The sequence below is a fragment of the Aegilops tauschii genome, chromosome 5 (assembly GCF_002575655.3).
Source record: "Aegilops tauschii subsp. strangulata cultivar AL8/78 chromosome 5, Aet v6.0, whole genome shotgun sequence".
Taxonomy (NCBI): Eukaryota; Viridiplantae; Streptophyta; class Magnoliopsida; order Poales; family Poaceae; genus Aegilops; species Aegilops tauschii.
This window is the reverse complement of record NC_053039.3, coordinates 282,924,861-282,947,939: the sequence shown is the minus strand read 5'-3', so window position 1 is coordinate 282,947,939 and position 23,079 is coordinate 282,924,861. Positions and strand designations below refer to the sequence as shown.

General features: G+C 42.5%; 1 protein-coding gene across 1 annotated transcript; it reads left to right on the top strand.

The window, feature by feature from the left end:
* Window positions 1-951: 951 nt before the first annotated feature.
* Window positions 952-22,939, top strand: LOC109762802 (auxin transport protein BIG). The gene is made up of 14 exons (XM_020321677.4): window positions 952-1,293; window positions 4,273-4,379; window positions 4,613-4,778; window positions 4,880-10,929; window positions 11,070-11,684; window positions 11,786-11,966; window positions 13,092-13,326; window positions 13,434-17,975; window positions 18,042-18,264; window positions 18,376-18,774; window positions 19,283-19,426; window positions 19,560-20,585; window positions 20,826-21,329; window positions 21,949-22,939. The coding sequence occupies exons 1-14, from the start codon at window positions 1,077-1,079 to the stop codon at window positions 22,753-22,755; spliced, it is 15,216 nt and encodes a 5,071-aa protein (XP_020177266.4). The 5' UTR covers window positions 952-1,076; the 3' UTR covers window positions 22,756-22,939.
* The last annotated feature ends 140 nt before the right edge of the window (window positions 22,940-23,079 follow it).

Sequence of the window (23,079 nt, the reverse complement as noted above, 5' to 3'; positions counted from 1 at the left end):
CGCGCCGCCTTGGAACTCCGGTTGCTCGTGTAGTACTAGGGGAAGTGTTGCTGCGCTCAGTGCCTATGTATCTAGCCTTGGGTGTGTGCGTGTGTTGGGGTGGCGTGCGTTTGTATCTGAGCTATGGTCGGTCATTGCTTTATATATAAAGCGGGGCGAAAGCCTTTTTCGGTATGCTAGAGTTGATGTATATTCAAAACAATAGACAATGCCAGATAATTATGTAATTCCGTGCTTACGCACAACTTATTATTCCTTAGTTAGCTAGGGTCAGTCAGTGTACTTCATGCTAGAGTTCATGTATAGCTTGTGAACTGAAGTTATATGACTCATTTTCACCAGGTTTACGCATATTGCTTCATTTTTTATATGGCATGTCATACTAAGGTGTTACTACTTTTATTGAGGGATCAAGGTTAGTGTTGCTATGCACTGTATACTATTCAATTGATGTACAATATGTTAGTATGAGTAGTGCAATGCTTTTCAACTGTTTGCACCATCTAAATTTTAACAAAAAAAATTGTATCCATCATTCAACACTTTATTTATGCACAGATATATGAAAATCATATTGCTCTCTCGTAAAAATAGAAGGACACTGCAACGCATGTTGTCAACGATACAGTAAACCAAAACAAGAGTGTGCCCATATGGGCACAACACACCGAGGGCAATGTAGAAATATCATCCGCTCCAGAAATATTATCATCCGTTCCACAGGGGTCATACAACAAAAAAGCTCCATAAAAATATCACCGTGAACCGACTTAATCAGGAGCGGCCACTGACCACACAGCTAAGCAGAGTCTAATCAAACGAATCCAGCCCTCCTTACTCATGAAGAAATCGAACCAAAACCCCAACCCCAACCCCACCCGTGTAAAATAAAGAAAGGCCACTCGGCACATCGCGTCGTCTTCTTCCTCCCCATCTCCCCCCTTTCCCCCCCCTCCTTTCTCTCTCTAGAGCACACGCACGCAGTGCAAAAACCCTGGCCGTCTCCGGGCGATCGATCCGACCCTGCGCCAGCTCGTCTCTCTAGGGCTCCGCCGCCGATCGGAGATCCCTCAGAGATGGCGGCGGAGATCTCGGCGCTCCTCGACCTCCTGCGCCCCGCCGCCGCCGGCGACCGGGACCCGCCGGCCCGCCGCCTCCGCACCGGCGCGGCCCGCGCGGGCCTCGAGGCGCTCGCGGGGGCCCTCGCCGCCGGCCCGCCGCCCGAGCCCGCCCGCGCCGGCGCGGTCCTCGCTGCCGCCCGCGCCGTCGTCTCCACCGTCCTCTCCTCCTCCGGTGAGCTCCCCCGATCCTCCGAGCCCTTGGGCGGCTAGCGTTTCGGCCTTCTCCGAGGCAGCTACCTACTTTGCTTCTGTCGAGGGTTTTGGATTTGCTCAGTAGGCTGTGCGATCTCGCAGTGGTGAGCTTCGCGGGTGCGAGATGCGCTGCAGCTGCTCCTAGACTGCATTGGCTTGCGAATTATGATCCTCCGCTTGTTTAATCCCTTTCCGGGAGCAGGATTCGCCTCGTTAGAGCAATGGTTGGATGGCTTAGGGCCACGCTTTGGACTGGTCTGCTCAAATCATAGCGGGTTTTCTCCTGCCGATCGATCTAGAGCTTCCATGTTTCGTCGCTTTACACAACTGGGAAACTTTCCAGCGGTAGTTTGCTGTTTTGCCTTTTCCTTTTTGCACGATCGTAGGGTACGAGTCTGATTTTTCTGCCTAGCTTAGTCTTTCCTCTGCCTTATTGCTTGCATCATACTTCCTGTTTCATGCATCGAGCCTCACTTGCCTTGTTCTGTTTCAATTACCTTGTTTCTGTGTCATGAGAGGATTGCACGCTTGTTTGGGTTTATGTTTTTGTTTTAGCTTGGGTAGTACTATTTGTGCTGTGAGGTCATGGATGCTTACATCTGTGGGCTACCATGAATTGATTATGAGCTACCATGAATTGATTCATATATGAGCTAATCGCAGATGCATGCATGTGCCATGCTCGTATACTGACTTCATAGCCTAGTAATGTAGTATCGGATATGCTTTTCTTATTTGCATTGCTCAGGCGCTTGGCTGAGAGGATGATTGACATTTGGCAGGGCAGCGCAAATAGGCTAGATATTGACTGTTCACTGATTTGGTGGAAACTTATGTTTTGTTATTTTTAGGCCCTGTTTATTTTTCAAGCAAGGTATCTGTATTTGACCAAAGATTGGCAAGCTTATGCAAGAATCATCTGTGTCTAGTAATTTGTGGTATAAAGCCTGAATGTCTGTTTCCTAAACAACAGCAACAGCAGCAAAGCCTTTTAGTTCCAAACAAGTTGGGTTAGGCTAGAGTTGAAACCCATAAGATCTCGAAACCAACTCATGGTTCTGGCACGTGGATAGCTAACTTCCACGCACCCCTGTCCATGGCTAGTTCTTTGGCGGTGTTCCAATCCTTCAGATCTCTCTTAACGGACTCCTCCCATGTCAGGTTTGGTTATTAGCATGCTTTAACTGTCCGCTGTGCACTGCCGCTTCTGGAGGCCTGCGATGTACATGTCCAAATCATCTCAGACGATGTTGGACAGGCTTTTCTTCGATCAGTGCTACCCTAACTCTCTCACGTATAATCCTCATTCCAAACCCGATCCTTTCTTGTGTGGCCACATATCCATCTCAACATGCGCATCTCTGCCACACCTAACTGTTGGATATGTCGCCTTTTAGTTGGCCAACATTTAGTGCCATACAACATTGCCGGTCAAATTGCTGTCCTATAGAACCTGCCTTTTAGCTTTTGTGGCACTCTCTTGTCATAGTTGTCGCCAGAAGCTTGGTGCCACTTCATCCATCCAGCTTTGATTCGATGGCTCACATATTCATTGATATCACCATCCTTCTGCAACATTACCCCAAATATCGAAAGGTGTCTTTCTGAGGTACCACCTGCCCGCCAAGGCTAACCTCCTCCTCGTGCCTAGTTGTACTGAAACCGCACCTCCTGTACTCAGTTCTAGTTCTACTAAGCCTAAATTAGCAAATTAGGTTAGTCTTGGTTAACAGTTGTAATTGTCTTCTTGTTACGTCTGTGAACACTACTTCCAATACCAGCTTCATGTTTTTTGATATGCTGAGGCTTCCACAAATGTGCAAATATTTGCTACTCCCTCCATCCCTTTATACAGGGCCTAACCCCAAATTTCGTTTTTCCATAATTACTCATCCTAATTAGCTGTCCCATGCATGTAGCCATTAATATATTTCTCTCGCGTGTTGTGCGTGGCCTCTCCCATCAATTTTCTGCATGCATCAACCAATTGTTAGCAGCCACGTTAACTCTTAGCAGCCGCATGCAGTGAGGAGGCGAGAGGATTAATGCATTAATGAGTGATGCATGCGAGATTTTAACGGCGGCCAGCCAGCTATTTGTTGTGATCCTGTTGGCCAAAATCTACTCCCTGAAATTACTCCCAACTTCCATGCTATCGCCTTGGTATGGGAGATTTGAAAATTAGGCCCTCTAAAAATGGATGGAGGGAATAACAATTTCAGTCATACTGGACTTCATATTCATTCATCCATCTCATCTGAAAACTTATGAAATGTGAAGACATCCCTGTAGATCTTAATTTACTTGCTTTTTGATGCACCTTTTAGATTCTTATTTGGTTCTGGATCAGCTTGTTGCTGATTTGATGTTTCATAGTACCTTGTTTACTATATTGTTTTGTTCTTTGTTTGTGGAGTTTACTGTTGTACTTCAAGAGATAGGTGTGTATTATATACTTATTTCTCATATGGATGGATCCTGCTTTGATACATTTCATTACCCTTTTGAGCATCTTGGTGCCTGCCTTATGAATTTGATGCTGTCCAGTAAGTTGTGAGTGCTCTTGTAAGTTAGGAGTATGCTGATGCTTCTGATGTTACTTTGCAATTATTGTTTCTTTACTTGTATTGTATTTGGAATTTACTTTTACTGAGACTAGGTTGTAAGGCGTCGGTTTAGCAGATCTTAGTGTGGCTTCAACTTATTTCTGATGCCAGTAGGGATTAGGGAGTAAATATGATTGTGGTTGTACTAATGTGTCTTGCAGTTCATGCACTGTTGTAATCGAATGTTGCTTTTCATTTACCTGATTTTGATTAATGCATTTTCTCTCTCCAATGTTATTCCTCCTTTTTACCATTCCCTCAGATTTTGCTTAAATATTTGATCGGCTTCTCACTTTGTCTAGCAAATATTTGATCTGCTTCTCACTTTGTTTTCTTTCTAATCTTGTTATTAGTGGAGCAAGTGGAGTCAACAGTTGTGGAGATTGCGGAGAGGTCTTTGGAGTTTTGTCTCTTGTATCTCGAAAAATCATCATATGCATGTGATGACTTTGGCTTACTGGTAAGCTCTTTCGTCTTGATTTTAATTGAAGGGGATGTTTATTGTGGCCACACAAAGTTCACCTTGCTGTGATCTTATTATTGTGAGATGGTGGCAGCATTTTGTATTGTGCAGAGTTGATTCAGTATTTTGTCAAATGTGCAGAGTTCCCTTAACTTGCACTTTCTTGGATTGTGTTATCGCGCATTCTCAGTAGCAACAATTTGTGTTCATTATGTTTCACATCTTTTCAGAATGAAGTTGCCTTTTTCATGGAATCTGTGCTGCTTAGCGGGTCTCCTAGCAAGGTTTACTCGTTGGAGCCCAGCAATATACATGACGTTATCGAGCAGTGGTCATCTGTCCCAGTCGAATCTGAGCGCATGAGCCCACAGGACAAATATTTCTGCTATTTAAAAGGTGAGTTTTAGATCTTGTCTTTAAAAATGCGGTTCAAGGTTCTATGCGCTTTTGATGCTTCATCTGCTGATGTTTGTATATTCTTGACGATTGATTACCAGGCTTCAACTGCTCAAATAGTGGAGATGATCTGCAACGGTTTCGTTTGACCTTATCACCAGAGTGTTTACAGCAAAATTATGCTATTCCAGAGACCACTGAATCACTGCATGCTGCATCTCCTAGTGCCATGGTGTCAATAGCACAACATTTTGCAGTTGTGCATCTACACTGCATACCCCGCCTTCTAACATTGATTCAGAAGCTATGTCAATCCCCAGCTTTGGAAGTTATAGAAGATATCAATTTTAACATGAGATTGTCTTTTACCCAAAGAATCTTGAAGTTAGCCCATGGTCTCGCAATGGAATTCCCTTGTGACGTTTCTGATACCATGATGTTATGCTCAGTAGCAAGGTGTGCTAATAGTCTGCCGGTCTTGTTTGGGCTGAAGTTCAAGTTCTCTAACCATGATAGAGTATTTTCTGGAGATGGTGTTGGAATTATGTTGCTGCAAATACTTGAAGAATTCCTACAGCTGATTCAAATTGTCTTCTGCAATAGTGATATTTGTTGTACTGTACAAGTATGCATACTTGCTTCCCTTCTGGGCATATTTAGTACAAAGACATGGAGATATGAAAAATCTGGTTCTTGCTTAGTACCCCCATTAGCTTACTCTCCTCATACCGTGCAATATGTGCTAAAGCTTCTTGAAAGCACCAAAAGATGGACAAGTCGTGTTGACAGGGACAAATCTTGTAAAGATGTTCTAGATTATTCATGCAATTCCGAGATTGATGGTTTGTCTTGTCGAGCTCGTTCTGTGGTGGTGCCATTGCTGAAGAAATACACATGTGAGGAGTATCTGGAGTTTATCTTCCCTTCAGAAGAGCAATGGTTGGATGATTTGGTGCATCTCATCTTTTTCCTCCATGAAGAAGGAGTAAAATCAATGACTGCACTTGAGAAGCCGCAGATAAGTTGCACTAAACAAGCCGGTGTGTCAGAGGTGGAGTCTGTGGCCAGTCACGAGGAAGACGCACTATTTGGGAATCTCTTTTCTGAAGCCCGCTCTACTGGAGTAGCTGATAGTGTTGAACAGCCAACTTCTCTTGGGAGTGTTTCATCAAGCAGCCAGCATGGGCCTATTCAGCTAGCTGCTGATTTGATATGCTTTATGAAAACATGCATCTTCTCTCCTGAATGGTGCAATGCTACATACATGGATGCTTGCAGGAAGTTTCATACAGATCATTTGGAACAATTTATGTCAATACTTAAGTGCCAAGCTTGTCTTCCTGACGAAAGCAGTGCTGAAAACACATCATCTCACCATATGGAGACTAACCTACTGCACATCAACATGGCCTGTTTTGAATTTCTACAAATGTTCCTTGCTTCTGATGAGTGTCCTGCTTCTTTAAGAGAAGACCTTGTGGAGAAAGTGTTTAATGTTGAGAATGGGAAGTACACTTATAACAACTATACACTTGCTCTAGTTGCCCGTGCAATTATCTCTGGGACAAAGTCGGCATATATTCTGGGAAGAAAAGTTTTTGTTCAATATGTTGGTTATCTTTTGGAGAAGGCAGATGACAAGTCATCCAGCTCATTGAATTTTAATGAGTTCTGTGAAACTCTGCCTTGTGCCTTTCATCTGGAAATTCTGTTGGTGGCGTTTCATTCAACCACTGGGTCAGAAAAGTCTGATTTGGTTAGCATTGTGCTTTCTTCCTTAGAAAAAATGAAACATTATCCACCTGGGAAAAATGCACCTGGACTCACAAGATGGGCTTTAGTCCTTTCAAGACTTCTGCTCGTGCTGCGACATATTCTGTTATATCCGCAGACACGCCCAACATGGTTGTTTATGAGATTAAGATCCAGGATGCGGGATATCCAAGTGAAGGAAGAGCAGCCACGTTCCATGAATGATTGCTTGCCATCCTTTGCAACTGCTATTGTGGAGGGTTTACTCATGGACACTGTCAAGGAGTATGCTACAGCTAGTAGTCTGTTCTCGCAATTGATTGATGTGACTCCTGCTCATGCTGAGTTCTATTTTGATAAGTCCGCTGTTGGAGCTTTAGGCTTGAACTTGGCTGATTTAAGTGCAACCATTTCAGAAATACTTGGTAGTTGGAGGGATATGAAACCCGAACTGGCTGATGATCTCATCGTTGAAAGATATGTATTTCTGATTTGCTGGAGCACTCTTGCTGATATAGGTTACCATGGCAATGATACCCTCCTTCAGAATGTTGATCTGTCCAAACCTGATTTTGTAAATCTCAATTTCTTCCTCACATTTGCTCTCAGTGTAAGTGATGATGCTTCGTCTCTTGTGGGTGCCAACCTGCCGTCTGTAGTATTTGGATTCCTGCAGTTGTTGAATTCTGAGATTCTCAATGCTTCAAGCATGCTGGAAACTTGGGATTTTTCCAGGAAAGGAGCATGGCTTTCTTTTATTCTCTCTCTCATCAATATTGGTGTTTGGAGGAACCAAGCAAGTGAAAAAACTGATGTGGACTCATACGGAAAGCAGGTGGTTTTTTATGGAGAGCAATCTGTTCTTGGAAAGAGTTTGGTGACATACATAAGTGAAAATAGTGGACATTGTTTAAATATTTTATCATCTCTTTTGGAGACCTATCTTTGTACTTTCAGGGAAGCATATCTCTCACTTGTTGATAGAGAAAGGCCTTCTAAGGATCATTGTTATCCTTCTTTGCTGCTTAAGCATTCTGCCTTTGACAAATCCAAGCATCTCCTCCTTTTTGAGAAAATTGGTTCTGACATGGCAGTGCTGGAACGTATATGTGATCTTCCATCAAGGATAGATGGAGTTGCTACAAAGCTAGGTGAAGTACAGAAAAATTGTTTTCCCTTGAAGTGCCTGTTACATGGATTTCCATCAGATTACATTTCTAGCAACAGTGCTCTCCTTTCTTGCATTCTCGTAATACATGACATCATACACACCTTTGATGGATACATAAAGATCATGCAACCAGGAGACAGAGATCAAGTTGATGTGAGTGTTATTTCCAAACTACTTGGAATGGTGATGACTGTTAGATCTGATCGAATATTCAAATCCATTTATGGACAGTGTGATTCTATATTTATGAGTCTAATCAACTACAGGGATGATCTAGCTGGATACATTGACCTGTTTACCCTGAAGCAGTTAGAAGGGTTCCTGGCTGACATCAACTCAAAAGAAAGCATCGACCATGGGGCGGAAGAAATTCTGGTTTCTACCATTATTGATCTAGTGGAGGACATTCGTTCAAAAACAGATGTATTTAAATTCTTCCTTGGTGATGTAGAAGGTGCGCCTGAAGGAGCAAGCAGTCTCTTTGCTCCCGAGCATGCTGAAATATCAGTCTTTATTGATATATTGGACAGATGCCAGTCTGAGCAGGTTAATTTAAAAATCCTTCACTTGTTCACGGATATTTTAGGTGCTGGCCTTTGTCCCGCCCTTAAGGTGGAGTTGCAAAATAAATTTGTTGGAATGGAGGCGTCCTCATTTTCATCTTGGTTAGAATTTAGAATTTTGGGTCATCCTTTGAAACCTGAAAGTGAGAGTGGTACTACAGTGGGTTCAACAACCCTAAGAGAATCATCAGTGGATTTTCTTATGCGTCTTATCTGCCCTTCGTCTGAGACATTGGCCAAAGAACTTCAACATCATCTCTTTGGTGCAATGCTACTGTTACTTGATAGAGCATTTTTGTCATGTGATCTCCAAACTGCCAAAGCATATTTCCATTTTCTTGTCCAGCTGTCGAGTGAGGAATCACATTTCAAACAGCTATTTGATAAGACACTGATGCTGATGGAGACGATGGTTGGTAATGAGGGTTTGCTTCATACTTTGAAGTTTCTGTTTACTTTTGTGGAGTCAGTGTTTGGCGAGGCTGGATTAAATAGGACTGCCCTTAAGAGGCTTTCATCTAAAAATTCTGGCAACGATTGTGGTTCAGGATCTCTCATACCAAAGCAGTTGAAGAATCCAGAGAACCTAGTTCTTCGCACCAATCAAGAAAGTAATTCTGCTGTTGATTGTGATGCTAGTTCTGGCGAGGAAGATGAAGATGATGGAACATCTGATGGGGAATTGGGGAGCATGGATAGAGATGATGAAGAGGATGGAAACAGTGAAAGGGCACTAGCATCCAAAGTGTGCACATTTACATCCAGTGGTAGTAATTTTATGGAACAGCATTGGTACTTCTGCTATACATGTGATTTGACTGTTTCCAAAGGTTGCTGTTCTGTATGTGCCAAGGTGTGCCATCGGGGTCACCGTGTTGTTTATTCCCGCTCAAGCCGTTTCTTCTGTGATTGTGGCGCTGGTGGTGTGAGAGGAAGCAACTGCCAGTGCTTGAAACCTCGGAAATTTACTGGAACATCCAGTGCACCAGCACCTGCTGATTGCAGCTTCCAGCCGTTGTTGCCTTATCACGATGATCTGGAACAGGTTGCAGATAGTGGCTCTGATTTTGAAGATGACATCTCAACTGATGCTGATACTTCCCTCAAGTTATCTGTGCCAAAAGGCTTTAGTGATGGGCTCCCTGTATTTCTGAAAAATCTTGATATTGAAGTTCGAATGCTTGAACTATGCAAGAAGTTGCTTCCAACAATACTCAGCCAGAGAGAGTTGAATCTTTTGAAAGATAGGAAAGTCTTGTTAGGAGGTGATATGCTGGTGTCACAAGCTTCTGATGTATTCCAACTAAAGAAAGCTTTCAAAAGCGGATCACTGGATCTGAAGATAAAGGCTGATTATCCGAATTCAAGGGAACTCAAGTCACATCTTGCTAATGGTTCTCTTACTAAATCATTGCTGACTGCCAGCAGTCGAGGCAAGCTTGCTGTTGGAGAAGGGGATAAAGTAGCTATATTTGATGTGGGACAAATCATTGGACAGCCTACTGCAGCCCCTATTACAGCGGACAAAACAAATGTGAAGCCACTCTCCAGAAACATTGTCCGCTTTGAAATTGTTCATCTGATCTTCAATCCATTACAGGATCATTACCTTGCTGTTGCTGGATATGGGGATTGCCAAGTACTGACACTAAATAGTCGTGGTGAAGTAACCGATCGCCTTGCCATAGAACTTGCTCTGCAAGGAGCTTACATTCGTCGTGTGGAATGGGTTTCAGGTTCTCAGGTACAGCTCATGGTGGTAACAAACATGTTTGTGAAAATATATGATCTCTCGCAGGATAACATCAGCCCATTGCATTATTTTACTGTGGCTGATGATGTTATTGTTGATGCCACCCTTGTTCCCTCTTCAATGGGCAAATTGGTGCTACTTGTTCTTTCTGAAGGGGGTCTTCTGTATAGGCTCAATATTGTATTGGCAGGCGATGTTGGTGCCAAAACATTGACTGACACAGTCTTGGTTAAAGATGCAGTATCTATGCACAAGGGATTATCATTGTACTTCTCATCAACCTACAGGCTTATATTCGTGTCTCATCAAGATGGCACTACTTTCATGGGGCGCTTAGATGCTGATTCTTCATCAGTTACTGAGCTATCATATGTATGCGAAGAAGATCAAGATGGTAAATCCAAACCAGCTGGGCTTTACCGTTGGAGAGAGCTTATAGCTGGCAGTGGAACTCTTACCTGTCTATCAAAATTTAAATCAAATTCTCCTCTTGCTGTGTCTTTGGGTCCTCATGAGCTGTGTGCACAAAACATGAGATATGGTACTGGTTCAAATTCTCCAGTGGTGGGTGTTGCGGCATATAAGCCTTTATCCAAAGATAAAACACATTGTCTTCTTTTATATGATGATGGAAGCCTTCATATTTACTCGCATACACCTAGTGGAGGTGATAGTTCAGTGAGCCTTACTGCAGAACAAACAAAGAAGTTAGGCAGCAGTATCCTCACCAGTAGAGCTTATGCTGGCACCAAACCAGAATTTCCTCTTGACTTTTTTGAGAAGACAACTTGCATCACGTCTGATGTCAAATTTAGTAGTGATACAACCAAAAGTGGTGATTCTGAAAGCATCAAGCAGAGACTGACCTCAGATGATGGGTATTTAGAGAGCCTGACATCTGCTGGCTTCAAGGTAGGAATTACTGACCTGTTAATCCAAGTGGTGACTACTGTGAATTTTTCACCCATGCTATTGCCCAACTGCTTATATTTTTCTGCTACCCTGTAACAGACGTTTCAGTTACTTATCTGCATTCTATTATTTGGCTGTAGGTATCTATTTCAAATCCAAATCCTGATCTTGTAATGGTTGGTTGTCGAATCCATGTGGGTAACACATCGGCTAGCAATATCCCGTCTGAAATCACGATGTTTCACAGAGTTGTTAAGCTTGATGAAGGCATGCGATCATGGTATGATATTCCATTTACTACTGCAGAATCACTTCTGGCTGATGAAGAATTCACAATTACAGTTGGCCGAACATTCGATGGTTCATCTATGCCTAGGGTAGATTCTATTGAAGTTTATGGTCGAGCTAAAGATGAGTTTGGGTGGAAAGAGAAAATGGATGCTGTACTTGATATGGAAGCCCATGTCATGGGTAGTACTGCCGGTGGGAAATCTGGAAAGAGACCCCAAACGATGCCAACTGCTCCTATGCAGGAGCAGATTTTGGCAGATGCGCTCAGGATCCTCTCACGGATCTATCTGCTTTGCCAAACAAGCTGCTGCACTGACACGGTTGATGCAGACATGGAACTTGATAGTCTAAAATGCAGAGCTTTGTTGGAAACCATATTTCAAAGCGACAGGGAGCCTCTGCTGCATTCTGCTGCATGCCGTGTCCTTCAGGCTGTATTCCCAAAGAAGGAAGTGTACTATCATGTAAGTTTTGATTATCTTTATGCAAAATCCTAATATTATGGGCTTTCGTTCCCTCTTACTCTGCTGTTACTCTTTTGATTTTATTCTTAATCTTTGCACAGGTTAAGGACACTATGCGCCTTTTGGGAGTGATAAAGTCACTTCCAGCAATTACTTCAAGAATAGGAGTTGGAGGAACTGCATCTAGCTGGGTGGTAAAAGAATTTATTGCCCAGATCCATACAGTCTCCAAAGTTGCTTTGCACAGGAAATTAAACTTCGCATCTTTTCTTGAGAATCATGGTAGGGATTCTTACTCTGCACTTAATTAATACAGAGGACTCCTTCCGTGTCTGATGTTTGTGAATTCTTATTGCCCCAACTAGTGAAAAAAAAGAAGTTTATTTTCTTATCCATTCCAGTGCGTGACCATTTATTACTTATAAGGATCAATATAACACATGAAAATTGGCATTGCCATACTTGTCACAAAAGGTTATTTTGGTAATATGATACTTATAATTTGCTAGTGTATATCAATAAACTTAGATCCAAAGTTGTACAAGGCTGCACCAAAAAAAACGTCATTCCTACTGTTGGGATTAGGTTATGCAACAAATTCTAAAATTCTTACCTATTGTATGTTAACATTCTCAAATAGCCACTGTGTTGTATTGTTGTGATTGTGATGCTAAAGTGTTTCTCTTTAAAGGCCTGATGCATAAAATACTTGGTTACTTTTGATGCTAGTAGAAGTGATCTGTCGTGTTTAAAAGAAAGTAAAAGTGATCTGTAGTGTTCCAAAAGTTGATGGCAATAAATCGGAGATCCTTGTGATTAAAAAAAAGTAAAAGTAAATTTTAGTGTTCCAAAAGTTGATGGCAACAAATTGGAGATCCCTGTGATTACTGGGGTTTAAATAGGTAACTTGGTTAAAAAAATAATGTTCAAATGAATCGATTTTTTTTTGGTTAGTTATACATGTTCAAATGATACTACTTAAACAGGCAAGGCAATGCCCTTAGTTCTTTTGCTAATTGACCTATTGGCTGCCAGTTAACGTAAAGCGAGGTTGCTGTTCATCTGGTGCAGGATGCACTAAATAATATGAAAGGCACTTTTCTAATGCGACAACACATCTTTCTTTGTGTTGATTCTTCTACCTTCTTCACTTCTGTTCTAAGAATAAGACATGCTCTGCTAAATGTCATGAAAGAATATTCTTATCGATAATATGAGTAGACATGCCATTCGAATTATGTGTAATTGCAATGATGTTTCGGTAGTAACTGTTGCTGATGTTGTCTTTGATTAAAAGTGACAGCCTGGTATTAGGAATGTGAATCATATTTTAATTAAACTATGGCCTGTAAAATTGGCATATTTTATACATTGTGGAGATTAATAGCTTATCTTTGCCTTCTGCAGGTACAGAATTAGTTGACGGTCTAATGCAAGTTTTCTGGGACATTTTGGATTTAGACAGGCCAGATACTCAAATGATAAATAATCTTGTTATACCTTGTGTGGAATTTATTTATAGCTATGCTGAATGCTTGTCTCTGCATACAAATGAGAAGTCTGGTGTTTCAGTGGCACCTGCAGTTGCTCTATTGAAGAAGCTACTATTTGCTCCATATGAAGCTGTTCAGACTTCTAGCAGGTGATCTTTCTGTATTTGCATGTACATTGACATTTCCCAGTTTTTGTTTTATTGCTATCAGCTCTTGTAGTCTTCCCGATAGCTTAAATTTTGTTTCTTATTTTCAGTTTGGCTATTTCATCACGATTTCTACAAGTTCCTTTCCCTAAGCAGACAATGATAGCTAATGATGATGGCTCTGATAATCATGCAAAAGCAAGTGCTTCTGCTATGAATCCCGCTAGTGGAAATGCCCAGGTTATGATTGAAGAAGATCCTGCCACATCGTCAGTGCAGTACTGTTGTGATGGTTGTTCCACAGTTCCAATACTTAGGCAAAGGTGGCACTGCAACATATGTCCAGACTTTGACTTATGCGAAACCTGCTATGAGATACTTGATGCAGATCGTCTACCTGCACCGCATTCAAAAGATCATCCTATGTCAGCAGTAACAATTGAACTTGATACATTTGGAGGTGAGGGCAGTGATATTCATTTCTCTATTGATGAGCTAGCAGATACCAGTGTTCCTCCTCCTGCTGCTGATAGAAGTGTCCAGACCTCACAGTCACCAATTCATGTACTGGATGCAAGTGGATCTGCAGATTTCCCTGGGTCCATGACAGACCAAAGGACGGTTTCAATTTCTGCATCCAAACGTGCCGTTAACTCCCTACTACTCAGTTGTCTAATTGAAGAGCTCAGAGGCTGGATGGGGACCACAGCTGGCACTCAAGCCATACCTATAATGCAGTTGTTCTATAGACTTTCATCTGCAGTTGGTGGACCTTTCATGGATAGCTCAAAGCCAGAATATTTTGATTTGGAAAAATTTGTCAAGTGGCTCATGGATGAAATCAATATAAGTAAACCATTTCCTGCCAAAGCACGATGTTCTTTTGGAGAAGTATCTATCCTTATTTTCATGTTTTTCACACTCATGTTCCGTAACTGGCATCAGCCTGGGAGTGATGGCTCTCATTCGAAGTCTGGTGGAAGCTCTGATTTGACAGAGAAAGGTCATGTTCAGGTTCCAGTGTCAACGACAGGTCTCTCGTCCTCCAGTGATGACAAGGATAAAAATGAATTTGCTTCTCAGTTAATTCGTGCTTGCTCTGCCCTCAGGCAACAATCATTTCTGAATTATTTAATGGACATACTGCAACAGCTTGTTCATATTTTCAAGTCATCGTCCACAAATGGAGAAGGTGGTTCTGGTTCAGGATGTGGATCCCTATTGACAGTGCGGAGAGAGCTACCAGCTGGAAACTTCTCTCCCTTTTTTTCTGATTCATATGCCAAATCTCATCCGACTGATCTATTCATGGACTACAACAAATTGTTGTTGGAGAATACTTTCCGGCTAGTATATAGCATGGTTCGGCCGGAGAAGGAGAAATCGGCTGAAAAGGATAGAAGCTACAAGGTTCCCAACGCTAAGGATCTCAAGTTGGACGGGTACCAGGATGTTCTCTGCAGTTATATTAGCAATCCACATACTACATTTGTCCGTAGATATGCAAGGAGGCTATTCCTTCATTTGTGTGGCAGCAAGACTCACTATTACAGTGTTAGGGATTCGTGGCAATATTCCCATGAAGTCAAGAAACTTCATAAAATCATTAACAAGTCTGGAGGTTTTCGAAATCCTGTGCCATATGAGAGAAGTGTTAAGCTTATAAAATGTTTGTCTACTCTTTGTGATGTGGCTGCAGCAAGGCCCAGAAATTGGCAGAAGTTCTGCTTGAAGCACATGGATCTTCTTCCTTTTCTGATGGACAACATTTACTATTTCAGTGAAGAGTGTATTATTCAGACTCTCAAGCTTCTGAATTTGGCCTTCCATTCAGGGAAAGATGTCAATCAAACTGTACAAAAAACAGAAAGTGGGGATCTTGGAGGTTCTACAAGAACTGGTTCACAATCTTCAGATTCAAAAAAGAAGCGGAAAGGTGATGATGCTTCGGAAGGCACTTCGGAGAAATCCTGCATGGACATGGATCAGGCTGTGGAAGGGTTCAATGACAAGGAAGGGGATGTGTTGAAGCGTTTTGTTGACACATTCTTGCTAGAATGGAACTCAGGAAGTGTCCGCCATGAGGCCAAATGTGTTTTATTTGGACTATGGTACCATGCAAAGAACCTGTTTAAGGAAACAATGTTGAAAGTTCTACTGCAGAAGGTGCAATATCTTCCCATGTATGGCCAGAACATCATTGAGTACACTGACCTCATGACCTGTTTACTAGGAAAAGCAAATGATTCTAGTGCAAAGCAGAATGAAGCTGAACTTCTGAATAAGTGTTTAACATCTGATGTAATAAGCTGCATTTTTGACACCCTCCATTCGCAGAATGAGCTGTTAGCAAACCATCCAAATTCCCATATATACAATACGCTGAGTTGCTTAGTGGAGTTTGATGGCTATTATTTGGAGAGTGAGCCTTGTGTGACCTGTAGCTGTCCAGATGTTCCGTATTCAAGAATGAAGCTTGAAAGCCTCAAGTCTGAGACCAAATTTACTGACAACAGGATAATAGTAAAATGTACTGGAAGCTTTACTATACAGTCAGTGACCATGAATGTTTATGATGCACGTAAGTCGAAGTCAGTGAAAGTGCTGAACCTGTATTACAACAACAGGCCTGTAACAGATTTGTCTGAGCTGAAGAATAATTGGTCTTTGTGGAAACGGGCCAAAAGCTGCCATCTTACTTTTAATCAGACTGAATTGAAGGTTGAATTCCCCATCCCAATAACAGCATGCAATTTCATGATTGAGCTCGATTCATTTTATGAAAATCTCCAAGCTTCTTCACTCGAGTCATTGCAGTGCCCACGGTGCAGCAGGTCTGTCACTGATAAGCATGGAATCTGTAGCAACTGCCATGAAAATGCATATCAGTGCAGGCAATGTAGAAATATTAACTATGAAAACCTTGACTCTTTTCTCTGCAACGAGTGTGGATATAGTAAATATGGCCGTTTTGAATTCCATTTCATGGCAAAACCAAGCTTCTCGTTTGATAACATGGAAAACGATGATGATATGAGAAAAGGATTGGCAGCAATTGAGTCAGAGTCAGAAAACGCTCATAGGCGATACCAGCAACTGATGGGATTTAAGAAGCCTCTCATCAAACTTGTATCCAGCATAGGTGAACAGGAGATAGATTCACAACAGAAAGATGCTGTCCAGCAGATGATGGTGTCCTTGCCTGGTCCCACTTGCAAGGTAAATCGCAAGATTGCACTTCTTGGTGTTCTGTATGGTGAAAAATGCAAAGCAGCTTTCGACTCAGTCAGCAAAAGTGTTCAGACGCTACAAGGACTGCGCCGTGTTCTAATGGCATATCTGCACCAGAAAAGTTCTAATGATGCCAATGCATTGCCAGCCTTTTCAATACCAAGGTCTCCAAGTAGTTGCTATGGATGTAGTACTACGTTTGTTACGCAATGCCTAGAGCTATTACAAGTGCTATCCAAACACACGAACTGCAGGAAGCAACTTGTCAGCACTGGCATTTTATCTGAGTTATTTGAAAACAACATCCATCAAGGCCCTAGAACTTCACGCACTCTTGCCAGGGCTGTGCTATCTTCATTCTCTGAAGGTGATGCAGATGCAGTCCAGGAACTGGACAAGTTGATTCAGAAGAAGGTAATGTATTGTCTTGAGCACCATCGCTCCATGGATATTGCACAATCAACACGAGAAGAGTTACAGCTACTTTCAGAGACATGTGCCCTTGTAGATGAGTTTTGGGAAGCGAGGTTACGTGTTGCCTTTCAGCTTTTGTTCTCTTCTATTAAAGTTGGAGCAAAGCACCCTGCAATTTCAGAGCATATTATTCTTCCTTGTCTGAGAATAATTTCTCAGGCTTGCACACCTCCAAAATCTGATGCTGGGGACAAGGAGTCAGGTGCGGGAAAATCTGGCTTGATGTTGCAATCGAAGAATGATGATACCACAGGTCACTTGGCAACTAATGTATCCTCTTCCAAGGTTCAGTCTGATATATCTGGAAAAAGTCCTGATGGTAGTCGAAGAGGTCAGGATATGCCACTGCTGAGCTATTCAGAATGGGAGAGTGGTGCGTCATATCTGGATTTTGTGAGGAGGCAATACAAAGTATCACAGGCAGTGAAAGGAGTACAGAAAGCACGTCATGATTCGCAGAAATCAGATTACCTTGTTCTGAAATATGGACTCAGATGGAAGCGTCGTGCATGTCGGAAGTCATCTAAAAGTGATTTCTCAAAATTTGCCTTGGGCTCCTGGGTTTCAGACTTGATTTTAAGTTCCTGTTCTCAGTCGATAAGATCTGAGATATGCACTCTTATAAGCTTGCTATGCCCGTCAAACTCTTCCAGACAGTTTCAGTTACTGAACTTGCTCATGTCTTTACTTCCTCGGACACTGTCAGCTGGTGAGAGTGCAGCGGAGTACTTTGAGTTACTGGGGACAATGATTGATTCAGAGGCTTCACGTCTGTTCTTAACTGTTCGTGGTTGCTTAGCCACACTGTGTTCCCTGATAACAAAAGAAGTGTACAATGTTGAATCGCAGGAGAGAAGCCTTAGCATTGACATATCACAAGGATTCATTCTTCATAAACTTGTGGAGCTCCTGAATAAATTTCTCGAAATTCCCAATATTAGAGCAAGGTAAATCTTAATATATTCTCATTCGGAACCCCACCATCTTGTATTTACATTTCCTCCATGTTGCAGATTTATGAGTGACAAGTTACTGTCCGAGGTGCTTGAGGCCTTCTTGGTTATTCGTGGGCTAGTTGTGCAGAAGACGAAGTTAATCAATGACTGCAATCGGCTTTTGAAAGACCTTCTTGATAGCTTACTTATAGAGAGTACTGCAAACAAACGCCAATTTATTCGTGCTTGCATCTCTGGATTGCAGAAGCATGTGAAGGAGAAAAAGAGACGGACATCTCTGGTACAAGCACATACATTTTTTTTTGTTTGGATATTGTGCTTAACTTCTTTTCCTGTTCCTATCAACGCTCATAATAAAATGCAACTTAATTGTGATCATGCTCTTTTGCAGTTTATTTTGGAGCAACTCTGTGATTTGATTTGCCCAGTGAAACCAGAGCCTGTTTACCTTTTGATTTTAAACAAGTCACATACTCAAGAAGAGTTCATCAGGGGTTCCATGACAAAGAGTCCATACTCCAGTGTGGAGATTGGCCCACTAATGAGAGATGTGAAAAACAAAATATGTCGGCAACTTGATTTGATTGGACTTATAGAAGATGACTATGGTATGGAATTACTGGTTGCTGGGAATATAATTTCACTTGATCTTAGCATCTCCCAGGTCTATGAGCAAGTGTGGAGAAAGCACCACGGCCAAACTCAGCATTCTTTGTTGAGTGCCAGTACACTCTCTGCTACGTCATCTGTCAGAGATTGCCCGCCAATGACGGTAACCTACAGACTACAGGTACATTACGAGGGTTTAACTTATTTTTTGTTGCCTTAAATTCTTTACTGTGTATGTAGCACCTTGCTAGCTGTAGCAGTTTTTTGATATCTTGATGCTTGTTTCCATGCGCTGCTCCTTGGCCATATACAAGTTTGCGTTAACCTTTACCCCTGCATTGAGGCTATGTCGAGCCAAGAGCATTTTCATTACTATGGAAAATGTTTAATTGTGTCCTCTGTGAAGCACCAAATCTCTCTCTTTTAAAAACTGTGAAGCGCCAAACCTTTGAACCGGTATTGTGTGCACATTACAATTGTATACATGCCTAGTGTTCCATCATAGCTTTTATTGGTAAATCATATTGCTGTACATGTATTGAGTAATTCAGTAATTTGAGGATAGTCTATTTGGTCTGAAACTGGTTAAGGATTGTGCATGGTTTGATTTTCTGCCTCCTCTTGGATTAATATACATCCTGATTTATTCACATCATTCGCTGTTGTGTCCATTTTTTTTCCCTGATCAGGGTTTAGATGGTGAAGCAACTGAGCCCATGATTAAAGAGCTAGAAGAAGAAAGGGAGGAATCACAAGATCCTGAAATTGAATTTGCCATATCAGGTGCTGTTAGGGAATGTGGAGGTCTGGAAATTATATTAAGCATGATTCAGGTATGTTCTGTCAATACTTTTGGTTTTCTTGTCCCTCAAGTGCAGTGTCATGAAGTTGAAAAAGTTTACATTTATTCAACTGTTATGCTTCAGTTCTGTTATTTTTATTGAATCCCAGTTTTCTTTTTGCCAGAGCCTACGTGATGACGAGTTAAGATCTAACCAGGAGGAGTTGGCTTCAGTTCTTAACCTTCTCAAGTATTGTTGCAAAATCCGTGAAAATAGATGTGCCTTACTACGTCTGGGTGCCCTTGGTTTGCTACTTGAGACAGCCAGGCGCGCGTTCTCAGTAGATGCAATGGAACCAGCCGAGGGTATTCTATTAATTGTAGAAAGCCTTACATTGGAAGCTAATGAGAGCGACATAAGTATCTCGCAAAGTGTATTTACAACTAGTGTTGAGGAGACTGGTGCGTGTGAGCAGGCCAAAAAAATTGTTCTCATGTTTTTGGAGAGGTTATGTCATCCTGTAGGCACCAAAAAATCAAACAAGCAACAAAGGAATGAGGAGATGGTTGCCAGAATCTTGCCTTACCTGACCTATGGAGAGCCAGCAGCTATGGAAGTTCTGGTCGAACATTTTGAGCCCTACCTTAGGGACTGGAGTGAGTTTGACCGGTTGCAGAAGCAGCACGAAGAGAATAAAAAAGATGACAATTTAAGCCAAAAGGCATCAATGCAGAGATCTGCTGTTGAAAACTTTGTTCGAGTGTCGGAATCACTCAAGACGAGTTCATGTGGTGAGAGGCTGAAGGAGATTATTCTAGAGAAGGGCATTACAAAAGCTGCTTTAGGGCATCTGAAGGAAAGATTTGCTTCTGCAGGGCTGGCTAGCTCTAGAACTAGTGCAGAATGGGCAGCTGGATTAAAGCTGCCATCTATTCCATTCATCCTATCAATGCTGAAAGGGCTTGCAAAGGGTCATTTGCCTACACAGAAGTGTGTCGATGAAGAAGGCATTTTACCACTTCTCCATGCTTTAGAAGGGGTGCCTGGTGAAAACGAAATTGGTGCACGAGCAGAAAATCTTTTGGACACCCTAGCGAACAAAGAAAATAATGGTGATGGCTTCCTGTGGGGGAAGATTCAAGAACTGCGGCATGCTACGAGGGATGAGATGCGACGCCGTGCTCTCCAGAAAAGAGAAATACTACTTAAGGTAAGTAGGTAACCGCTACAGATATAGTTTCATCAGCTGTTATGTTTCAACCGATTGTTTTAACCCTGTTTTTCAAAGATTATTCTGCAAATGCGCAAAATCACGTTGAATCTTGAACTGAAATTATAGGCTATTGATTATTCCTTGTTTTTATTTGTGTAGTTTATGCTTTGTTGTTTTATCTCAATGTCTACATTTGCACCACAAAGTAACATATTTTGCTGCTTTCTTTCTCTCTAGGGGCTAGGAATGCGGCAAGAATTTGGTTCGGATGGAGGTAGACGTATCGTTGTCTCTCAGCCTATAATCGAAGGTTTTGATGATGTGGAAGAAGAGGAAGAAGGGCTGGCCTGTATGGTCTGTAGAGAAGGGTATACTTTAAGACCAACAGACATGTTAGGAGTCTATGCTTTCAGTAAACGGGTGAACCTGGGTGCAACAAGTTCTGGCAGTGGCCGTGGGGATTGTGTATTCACTACTGTTAGCCACTTCAACATCATACACTACCAATGTCATCAGGAAGCCAAACGAGCTGATGCTGCACTGAAGACTCCTAAAAAGGAATGGGATGGGGCTACCCTGAGAAACAACGAGACATTGTGTAATTGTATCTTTCCGCTGAGGGGGCCATCTGTTCCACATGGGCAGTACAACCGATGTGTCGATCAGTATTGGGACCAACTGAATTCTCAAGGACGGGCAGATGGAAGTCGTCTCCGGTTGTTGACATACGACATTGTTCTGGTACGTGGCTGTTGCTATCGTGATCTCCTTCTTAAAACAATATAAGAAATGAATCTAAGGGTTTGCGCTATCACCATTTCTTTTGTACGATAACAGTTGGGTAGAGCCCTACTGGTTATATTAACAAAAAGCAGCAAGGTTACAAAATTCTGTGCAGAGTCAAGAAAACCAAGTAATGAAAACCATCTACAAATGGAATAGGTGATGAACTCCAAAAACAATTCCAAACTGAAGAGAAAATATTCTTAACAAATGTTGGTTTATTTTACTTGAATGAAAAGTTGAAACATCTAGTGTAATCTACACTCTTTGTTTTTTATTTTGCCAAACACCCTGTACAGCGTGTAATTTTGTGATCTGATGGCAATATGACACTGAAATCCATGGCCACATGGCTATTGTAAGGATGCAAAATCTGGTGAATATTATTCTTGTCTAGCTAGTCTCCCCTATTGTTACCTAAGGGGAGAGGCAAACACTGGGTTTGGGACTTCAGGGAACGTAAAATTTGGCCTAGCAATTCACTGAATTGTTGTTAACATTTCCGTGGATAGATTTTCTGTTCTTTCACATCTTACAAACGACTAATTGCAGAAAATTGTTGTGTTGTTTTTACTAGATGCTGGCCAGGTTTGCCACAGGTGCTTCTTTCAGCACCGACTGCAAGGGTGGGGGGAAGGAGAGCAATTCACGGTTTCTTCCTTTCATGATCCAGATGGCTTCTCATCTTGTAGATGGAAGTGCCAACCAGCAACGCCATTCGATGGCCAAGGCCATCTCTACTTACCTGTCCAGTTCTCTCTCAACTTCAGAATCTCCCAGTCGAGTTTCAGCTTCTCCCCCTGGAGCTCGGGGTAGTCCAGGGTCTCCGGAGGAAACTGTGCAGTTTATGATGGTCAACTCTCTGCTGTCCGAGTCTTACGAGAGCTGGACACAGCACCGCCCCGCTTTCCTGCAGAGGGGCATCTACCATGCTTACATGCAACACAAGCATGGGCGATCCGCCCTCAAGCTTTCCGCCGAGTCGTCTTCCTCCGCTGCCCGGTCAGATGAAGGTTCGTCCGCTGATCCAAACGACGACGGCAAGAGGCTCTTTGCCATTGTCCAGTCGATGCTGGTGTACACTGGCTTGGTCGAGCAGCTGCAGCAATTCTTCAAGAAGGGCAAATCATCTGGGACTAGCAAGTCAAGCCAGAAAGACGAAGCAAGCAGCAAGTGGGAGTCGACGATGAAAGAAAGGCTGAGCAACATGAAGGAGATGGTGGGACTATCAAAGGACCTGCTCTCATGGCTCGACGACATGACCTCGTCTGAAGATTTGCAGGAGGCCTTCGACGTCATGGGGGCGCTGCCAGACGTGTTCTCCAGTGGGTACACGAAATGTGATGATTTTGTCCGGGCTGCCATACAGGCTGGGAGGAGCTGAGCGGCCACAGCTCCACTCCACTCCACTGTTTGTGTTGATATAAGGCACGGCCCTTTTTGTTTTGTATGATGATGTTGAGATAGGCAGCTTGTTTGTAGCAGCTGTAAACAGTCTAGCACTTGGAGATCAGCTGTTGAACTTGTATAATATTATGTCGTGGCGTTGACGGCCTTCATTCTCAACATGCTTCGCTCCTGCTGTTATCTGTTACAGTTGCCGCTTTTCCCCCCTTTTGGCCTGCGCTGGTTTCCTGCTTTGCCTCGGGATTGATTCGGATGGGTTAAGTGGCTGAGTTGAATGAAATTGGCGGCCGGGTTGCACGTA